Source organism: Syngnathoides biaculeatus, chromosome 18 (assembly GCF_019802595.1).
Source record: "Syngnathoides biaculeatus isolate LvHL_M chromosome 18, ASM1980259v1, whole genome shotgun sequence".
NCBI lineage: Eukaryota > Metazoa > Chordata > Actinopteri > Syngnathiformes > Syngnathidae > Syngnathoides > Syngnathoides biaculeatus.
Window position 1 is genome coordinate 6,576,698 of NC_084657.1, and position 10,044 is coordinate 6,586,741.

The window sequence follows — 10,044 nt, forward strand, 5'->3', positions numbered from 1 at the left end:
ATGTTTCCTATATGAACTGTAATTTTATGACATCGTCCGGGTACATCATTGTGGTACATTAGTTATGAGATCAAATTCATAACTGAATAAAATCAACGTTTTGAATTTAAGGGTGCAACAATTGACAATTCCATCCATCCATGAATGTTAATGTTGTCAATGGCAAAACATGAATGGAGACGAATAGACTTATGATTGGTGCGTCGACAAGTTGCTTCTACGCTTACTGTGGTGAGCTGTATTTTTCATTTTTTTCACAAACTTGTTTGCTCCGTGAACTAACATATCCACTCTCTCTCTCTCTCTCTCTCTCTCTCTCTCTCTCTCTCTCTCTCGGTCTCTCTGTCTTCTACCCCCCCCCCCCCCACACACAGGTGATATGTTTTCGTATCACAGATACTTCATTTCAGGCTACAACTGCAGATGTTAAACCCAATACTGAACCAGATGGTAGAAACTGTAAAGCAGCGACGTGTTTCATTGTCATGGGCTGACTGCACCGGCCACAGAGGACATGTTTTAAACTAGAAGAGGGAGCGCACCATCACACAGCCATGGGCATTTGTTCATCTGCTTGCAAGCTTTTGCGCAGGGTGAAGTACGTTTTCCTGATCCTTCTGTCCCTGTCCGTGCTGGCATGGATTTCCATATTCTCAGGTGGCAGCGTGAAATCAACACTGGTCCCGTCAGCGCCAACACAGCCTTTCATTAAAGGAGAGGGCACTCAAGTTGTGACAAACTTGGGGACTTCAGCACCCTTTCACTTAATTACCTCAACGCCATTACAAGAATGTCCTAAGGAGTCGCCACTGCTACGTGAGTGAACGCCCGCATTTTATAAACAGGTGTAAAATATACCTGTAAGGTGTTTTATTTGCTTAAAACCAACACTGGGTGTTCACAATACGCTAATTCTGATGAGATGCTTTAGTTACCTGATTTATGACCATTGTGAAATTAATAGACTCCTGCCAGTGTCAATCAAACCTGAAATATATTATTTTTTATAAATGCAGAATTCTCTATATAGATGCCTACAGTGTTATGCAGTCTCATTTTATTGTGGAGCTACCTAGCGTATAGGGGCCTAAAGTAATTTGTGTTTTTCCTACAGGGCCTGGGTGTTGGCTAATATCAATATCATATAGGCTCATAAATAAGGCATACTTGTAAATTGTGGAACTAAATACTGTAAAGAAAAAAAAAAAGGGACATGTAGAACCTCGAAAGGTTGAATGGAATCCATTCCAGGACACTGGTTAGCTGCTATCAAAACATTTTAATATTAATTTAAATTGATCTGTTTTATCATGTATTAAAAATCTTAAGTAACTAACTTAAGTTGATGACAAATGCACACACAAATCGCTCAGGTAATGTTAATGCTAGGATATCCTTGTTATTCTAACGCTCCCTGTTTGATATAGTTATGGCCGGTCCTTCTTTTGTCATCAGTGTCACAAAAAGCCAAAGAAAAATGAAATGCACAAACTAAGCTTTCATAATCTACGCTGAGGCATAATGTGACTCTTGGTGAATGCATTCGAATTTGACAGAAGGTGCAGTGAAGCTGAACTTTCAGCCCTCCCTGAAACTGAAGGAGGTGGAGGATGAGAAGAAGCAGGTGACTGAAGGCCAGTATCAGCCTTCCTCCTGCAGGGCCAGACAGAGTGTGGCCATCCTCATTCCCCATCGCAACCGAGAGCGACACCTCCTCTACCTACTGCATCACCTGCACCCCTTCCTACAGAGGCAACAACTCCACTATGCCGTTTATGTTGTACAGCAGGTTCTTATCAGTGCGGTCAAATCAAATGATGCCGTGCAATTATTTTGTGTTGTGTTCTAATTTCATTATCACTTCTGGTTTTAAAAGGCCGGTGATGCCACTTTCAACCGTGCCAAATTACTGAATGTGGGTTTCTTAGAGGCACTCAAAGACTACAGTTGGGACTGTTTCATTTTCCATGATGTGGACCTGGTTCCTGAAAATGATCACAATCTCTACATTTGTGATTCGCAACCCAAACACCTGGTGGTTGGCCGGAATGCCACCGGATACAAGTAAGTTCCTGACAAAGACTTATTTCCTGTACACCATGTGTGAAACAGCTGACGCCTGTCTGATATTAGTGAGTTATTGCCAATGTTATGATAATCTTAAAATACTCGGGGTCTAAAAAGAATGCGTTTCCTCTTGTCAGGCTGCATTACAAAGGCTACTTCGGAGGAGTCACGGCGATGAGCAGAGAGCAGTTCCGTAAAGTGAACGGATTTTCAAACACCTACTGGGGTTGGGGTGGAGAAGACGATGACCTTCGCATCAGGTGAAAGAGGAAACAGACCCTGAAAACTCTTTTTAAGATGCTTCACATGTTTGTTTATTTTTTTAAACATGAATTTTTATAACAAGCAGGATAGTTCAGTGGGGCTTGGTTACGTAATTTAAATCCCAAACCCATGTTGATGACATCTCAATCGTATGACAAAATTGTAACCCCAACAATAACTTTGAATAAATAATGTATGTGACACCTCTAAACAAAGAACACCTATCAGGGGAGGTACTTGTACCACACTTTGGAAACCATTAATCTTGGTGAATGTATTAATAAACTTTCAGGAAGGGAAGTTTACATATTACCTGCAACCTCTGACTTTTTATTTTAATGGACTAAATCAACTGCAGTTTTCTAAAACTAAACTAAAAATTAGTTTGACAAAATTTTGACAAAACTAAACAGGATTTTCATTGAAAGGCTAACTCTAAGTTAAAATTTGCTGTCAAAATTAACACTGGCAAGACGTGATGCAATACTGAACATTTAGGTACTGGTCACAAGATTTTGTAGTCAAAACATCCCCTAAAAATATGGCTTGTATTGGTGGAGTTGCAGAAAATGAAGATTGTGCGACCACCTGCTGCCGTAGCACGCTACACAATGGTGTTTCACAAACGGGACAGCGGCAATGAAGTCAACAAGGACAGGTCGGTAATTTGTCATTGTCGTTGTCTGACAGCAATGTCTAATTTACCCAATTTGTTTTGTTTTTTTGCGCCTACTCAGGATGAAACTGTTAAGACGAACCACACTAGTTTGGAAAAAGGACGGGTTGAACAGCTGCAAATATCAGACCATGTCAGTGGAGAGATTGCCGCTCTATGTCAATGTCACCGTAGATATTGGGAAGCCGTAGAGCTGACACTTCAAATAAGCTCTGCTCTCTTTAAAGACAGGTGAAAAAAGTATTACCTGACATTGTGAGTTAGACATCATACAGTATAACGCAGGCGAGTGCAGTTCACTTACGAAGACGCAGAAGTGAAAGCTCAAATGTGTTCAAATGTGCAATAAATTCACTTCGCGATCTTAAAAGTTGTTTCTGTTTGGCAATGCAACTGATCAAAAAGATATAAGCCTCTAACATTCTTGTTCAGCTCCACATTTGTCGAACAACACATGTCCAAGGCCCCTCGTTGTACAGTTCAATTATTGTCCAAATGTTGTTTATGCATTCCTTTTATTCATCTCATTTGTTAAGGTATGTCGAGTTTGTGTCCATCCTGTATTCAGGACTGCGTAAGTTTTCAGGTACTCAGTGATGAAAGTCCTCCGGATTTTCCCGGAATTCCAGATTTTTAAATTTTCATGAAAATTGCTCTGGAAAATTGAGGAAACATTGGACGAACATTCGTTTGAGTTCGTTGTTTTGCTTTCACGAGCGTAGCCATGTTGAGGCAATGACACGAGTAACAGTAACGGCCCTCCCCTCACATTCTCTCAAGACGTCGCTTATTTTGTGTGGTCTTGACATTAATTTACGTGTTTATTTCAAAAACATTGTTCACTAAACAACCCTGCTTCAAAACAACCGGTATTCACCCGGAAACAGGAAATGCAAGTTAACCGTACTGAGCATGTACGAAAGCGCATGTTCAGAACTGCTTTAACGTCGAAAGTCATCAACATCATGAGCCATGTCAAAGGAAATTCAGTTATACCAGGCAGGAGTGCTCTTTGCGTCGATCGCGAGGCAGTGTGACGGCGTAAAACAAATCCCAAAAAAAAACAACATTAGACTATCATCCACCTCGTCGCTTGATTCAGGTGTGGCCAATACGTCGAGTGCATGCACCATAAAGGCGCGTTCTAGCAAGCCGGCTTCCTATTTACGGCAGTTCCGTGATGCGTGCCCCCCCCCCCCAACAATACGTCACGATTGCCGACAGGAATGTTCGTTCCAATGTATCGTGAGCTTGTTGCCACAAACGCCGATTATGTTGAAGTAAACTTTCAGAATTTTCAAAACATTGCGGGTATAAACCATTCGTGTTTATTCCTTGACAGGCCAGTGCATTTACATTTTCTTCAGATAAAGTTTGTCGGATCAAGAATTTTTATTGATGAAAAATTTAAATACCGTTTTATATCCTGTTCTACTAATATCATTTGAAATTGGAAATGATCATTTCTGAGTTTTAAATTTTTTTTTTCTGTTTTAGTTACGTACTTGTTTATTTTATTTTTAATTTACAGTTATGTTATATTAATCCAGTAAGTTATTTTAAGGTCATCCCAAATCACACCCGCAACTTTATCTGCGAGCATGACTGACCACACCCATACATTTTTCAAATGTGACTGTGTGTATCAAAATATTAAAGGCAACTGATGATACTATTTGTATTACTAGATCTATATCTAAGATAGTGAGAAATGTGGTCGAGTGCAACGCGACGTAACAAGTTTGCCGCTTAAACGTTAATAGTTAATACTACAGATCAACTCCTTTAACATGTTTTGCTGTACAGTGTAGAAATTCTAGGATATATTTTCGTGTATATTCTATATCTATACTATATTATGTATAATGTGAGGAAAAGGACAATTTTAGATATCTTTTTACTGAATAGTTCACTTAATTCATTTGTCTTGAGATAAACTCGCATATTTTAATGACAAATGTGATTTTATGCTATCCAGTGATAGGGACATGGGGGACAAAAAAATCTGGGCTTGGCCCTTGGGGAACTTCTGCCCAATTTTTTTTTTTTTTTTTTTGGTCAGGACTAAGAAATTTTACTTTCAATTTTTGTCTGAATTTTGTTCACAGATATCGCCAGAATGCACCACAGCCATCCATTTTAAAAAGAAAAAATTCCCGGGGGTGCCCTCAGACCCCCCTCGTGCTTGCATTTGTATTTTCAGGAATTTTCACGAAAGTCTATTTTCATCTCTAAGTACTGAACGTGAATCATCAAATTATTTTCTTTCTTTTTTCCAAAGATTGCACTTTTTGATCCTTCATCTACATATTTTTTTCAAATACACATTTCTCAACATATCCATAACCAAATGTCTGAGTGAACTCATTAATGTTACGAGTAAAAACATGAAGTAGCAAGAAGTGAACTCTGGTCCTCCTGCGGTATGTTTTGCAATACCTGCTGGCCAGAAGACGAAGCCTTGATGTTATTGCAAGACTAAATAGAACAATGCACATGTTTAGTAAAAGTAGCCTCAAAAGTACTGATAGTTTTGGGGTTTTTTTTTAGATGAAATCTAATATATATCTTAAATAGGAGTACTTCATACACTGCTTTAAGAGTCACTTGTTTCAAAACTAAAGAATCTGCCCCTATGTAATTTACAGTATATCATGCAGACTTATCCAAGAATCATGTTTTTTTTTTTAATCAATACAAATGTTCTTGGAAGAGATAAGAAGTGTGCTTCAATTTAGCACATTATTTACAAGTGACATTTTCCAAAGTGTTGTGCATAACGACTCTCTTTGTTAGATTTGGGTGATGCATTGATTCTCTGGCTGTCCTCAAATGAAGATTATCTTGTTAATTACAATTTTTATACTTAAAATAGTCAATGATATGTCTCTGCTGCCTTTTCCTAGAAGTTTTTGTCTTGCCAAATGCATTAGCCTGAAACAATTGGACTTGTTTTTTTACAATATATATTGACAGTGCATTTTCAAATGGGCCTTATTATTATTATTATTATTATTATCATAATTTGCGCGAAAATCTAATGGATGGTGGATCAATATTACTTAAACTGACAATGTGACCAATGAAAATAGCGTCTCAGAGTGAGTCAACTGTGCTGGCTCGAAATGAGACCTGGGAGATGCACATATCAATTTCATTCCATCTCGAAAGGGATGTGTGACATCGTGTGTAGTACAACTTGGTAGTTTTGTGTCAGTGTGACCATGAAATGTTTCTTCAATTTAAAGGTTGATTGCAAAGTACTCGAATGACACTTCCAGATGATTTCAGACACATTTCCAATCCTGGATGACCAATGTCGCTACAGGTGTTTCACCTTGAATTTGTGCTTTATAGATACATTATGCAATGCAATTCACTATATGAGAATGTTATTAATGTTTGGGTTTGTTTTTTTTTTAATATCCATGTGAATGGCATCGAGTTTGGGAAAAGACTGAATATGATACATTCGAGAGGGGAAATGTTGAATAAACTATTATTTTCATATTGTCACATGATCTATTGTGGTGGTGTCATTGATGGTAAATTTAGCCACAAGTAACGGGTTTGAAACCTGATTACACAAAACAAAAAGCTTTTTAGTTTGGAACAATTGACTTAGTGATTGCAGTGCGTGCATTTGGCCACTGGACGGCAGAAGTAACAAAGGTTGCCTTTACTGTAATTTGGCGACATTTTCTGTACCACTGACTCAAATCCTAAATTTACCCACTTCTGCATTTTACAAACGTAGGTAAAAATAAGTAAGTGCCGTTACAAATGGCAGTCAAATCAGGCCTCTCGGGATATTTATTCGTGTGGGAGAGCTCCAGTATTGCATGTTCGTAACATGATGATGACATTATCTTGTCTCGTCCTCTGTTTCTGGAACAATTTATGTGCATGTGATAATAAATACCGCTGTCAAGGTTTAATTTTTTTGGCAGAAACCAACATATTCACCTGTCCCAATGTAATGTCTTTTCTTTCTTTTAAATTGAATTCCAATTGGAGTGTGCAGAAAGGGAATGTGGCATCAAATACTTAAACTATAATCAATGTTGCTTTGTATTGAAGCTACTGATAGAGGCAACCAGTTTAAACATTCCGTATAAAATATGTTCATTTAGTTACCCCGGTGACATTAGAGCAGCTAAATACTGTATTAGAGATACCAAAGCATCTTTAAGGTGGAAATTTGGGCTTTTATTAAAAGTAATAATAATTTCTAAAGTTGGAAACACGGCGGTTAGCACATTTGTCTCACAATTCTGAGAATTCTGGTTCAAATCTGGCCTGGTCTTTGTGAAATTTGCATGTTCTCCCTTGGTTGCGTGGATTTTTTCGAGGTACTCCGCTTTTCCTCTCACATTGCCAAAATGTGCATGGGAGGTTAAATGAAGCTCTAATTTGCCCACAGGTCTGAATGTGAGTGGAAATGTTTATGTGCCCTGCGATTGGTTGGCGACCAGTTCAGGGTGTACCCCGCCCAAAGATGGATGGGGATAGCCTCCAGCTCACCTGCGACCCTATTGAAGATAAGTGCTTCTTAAATGGATGGTTATGAAAAAAAAGAAAGTTGAAATGTGCCCAATGAAGTATCCACTGTGGCATTTCTTTTGTGGTAGTTTTACTAGTATCGAGAAACTTGAGGAAAAGCAACCAGTCACTGTTTCCTGGTGTTGGTCTCTTAACTTTCTGGATTATCCAGGGTATGATGGTTGGCAGTAGGAGCCCCTCATTGGATTTATTGGGGAGGTTTGGGACATACACACAGGAGTGATAAGCAAAGAATAATTGACACACACTGACAGATAACTACATTTAACTTGCACTTTCAGAAGCTCTTTGCTGTGAGTGTCATAGTTGACGATGTGTGGAAAACAATAGGATGTCCAAGTTGTGCGTAGTTTCCATTCGCTCATGTGTACCAGAAGCTGAATATTACAGCAAAAAAATGTGCTTTGACCTCTATAATGAAGCCTGCTTGTTATTTGCTTCCAGTGACCCCTTGGCTATTTTTTTTTTCTCAACAGGGCAAAGAGAGAGCGGGATGTCTGAGGCTTTGTATGGACAGAATGATGTCATGTCCTCTTCCTATGTTGCAGAAAGAAGCTTTGTCTTCCAGAGGCCATTCCTGGTCATCAAGCTCACATGTGACACACTCACAACCACACTTTATAAAACAAGCAGCGTTGCCGCCATGTTGTCCAGTCTGTGCCATGTGTGTAATGAGATCTAGCAAGCTAATTATTGGGTAGAATTTCCCCCAAAAAAACATTTTAAATTGCACCTGTGTGATGTGTTGTTGATCAGTACTTTGACATACTTGGGCATTTTTCTAATATGGCATTTTGGTGACATCAGAGGGGCTGAAAAAATATGTTTGCGTCACGTTACGGGTCTTTTGCTCAAGAAAATAAAACATATTTCCAATAACAATTAATTTTTCAGCAATAGATCAATATCTAATTGCCTTTGGAACCTCGTTTCATCACCAGAATCAATACGCCCCCTTATCTGGGATAAAAAAAAAAAAAGGACTGTACTGTACTTTAAAGTGACAGTATTTAGTCATGTTTTATATACTGCACTCGGACATTAAAACAAAAACTATAGCACCCCAAAATTATGTTAAATCGCTTATTTATTATGCTGAAAAATCCAATTTATTAAGATGTCATTGATTAAAATGCCACGACAGCCCCCGATAGGGACAGTCCAAAATACTTAATGAAAGTGCAAAAAGGCACATTGTTGGGTAATTTCAGATAACTATTATCAATCATCACCCAGAATTTATGTGGACATCTCTACCAATGCTCCGTTCCACTTCTGAAAATATCAGAACAATACCCAAATATTGTGGTTTTAACTGACATACAGCTTGTATCTTTTGCTCTACTGGGTGTCGACCGGGTGTCCATGAGATGAAAAATATTGACCTGATTGTTCTGGTGTTTTTAAAGCATGGGCAGAGTGGGCATAACAGTGTCCATAAATCTTGGTGACGATTGATCTCAGTTTTGGGACAACTTTTGGCTGGCAGATCATCTTTAGATGTCTCCTGTTATGAGAATCACACCACACCAGCAAAGTCCACGGTCAGGGGACAAAATCAAATGAAATGCCATCCCATTTTAGATAATTGTCCCAAACTGTTTAATCAAGCATTAAAGACAGATAAAATAGTATGAACACGTTCGCCGTGACTGTCATCCATCGGAACTCTTTTCAAATGTCTACACACATTTGTGATGCAATGAATACAAAACTGAGCAATGTCCTCGTCTTAGTTAGGATCATTTATGTACTTATGTCCACAGAGGAACCATAAATTGTCAAGTCAGACAATTTTTATGAATTTGTGGATGTCAACACCATTGTGCATTTTTAGCGTTATAAAAGAAATGGACAAAATTTCTGTGGGTCACCACAATTTGCTCCGTCATTAAGAGCTGCCTTTATTATGAATTGTCGAGATTTTAAATCGTCAGAAACCTTTTGAAAATATGACTAAGGGTGGCTGTTTCTACTTGGGAGACATTGGGCCGTACAGAACCAAGGCTGCATGAAAAAAAAGACGTTGATTGTTGTTCGTAGTGTGTAAAATGTGTGCTATGTTTTCACCTATTTTTTAATACCAATGGTTGATTTGATGCTTGTGGGACTATTAATATATAAATAACATGCGAGGTGCATCAGGGACACAACTATTATTACCCCTTCATCATTTGTCCTCCCCAAAACATTCCAGCAAAATTGGAACCAAAGACTGAGACACAAAGTCCCAGGTATGACCAAAAACTAAGGGCTCTAGCCCCAACCCTGATTAATTTATTAACTGACTGATTATAATGGATCAATGTATAGCGCTCGTGCACGTGATGTCACAGTTTGCACGGTGCCATATTGCCGGTCAAACCGAGCAGCTCTGCTGTGCAGGAGCCGTTGAACCGGAGCAGATCTTTCAAATTGCCCAAGACCTCTTGTGCTGTTGGTTATCACAACAGACGACACAGTTCTTCAAATAT

General features: G+C 38.7%; 1 protein-coding gene across 5 annotated transcripts; it reads left to right on the forward strand.

Moving 5' to 3' along the window:
* The first annotated feature begins 379 nt into the window (after window positions 1–379).
* On the forward strand, window positions 380–9,144 carry LOC133492114 (beta-1,4-galactosyltransferase 4-like). Of its 5 annotated transcripts, none has more exons than XM_061804072.1 (7): window positions 380–816; window positions 1,557–1,789; window positions 1,877–2,064; window positions 2,205–2,327; window positions 2,885–2,989; window positions 3,069–3,238; window positions 8,047–9,144. In XM_061804072.1, the coding sequence occupies exons 1-6, from the start codon at window positions 555–557 to the stop codon at window positions 3,196–3,198; spliced, it is 1,041 nt and encodes a 346-aa protein (XP_061660056.1). In that variant the 5' UTR covers window positions 380–554; the 3' UTR covers window positions 3,199–3,238; window positions 8,047–9,144. The 5 variants fall into 5 exon arrangements, with proteins under 5 accessions (XP_061660056.1, XP_061660058.1, XP_061660057.1 ...); XM_061804074.1 differs by lacking the exon at window positions 8,047–9,144 and adding an exon at window positions 7,431–8,008; XM_061804073.1 differs by lacking the exon at window positions 8,047–9,144 and adding an exon at window positions 5,116–6,630.
* Window positions 9,145–10,044: the final 900 nt, after the last annotated feature.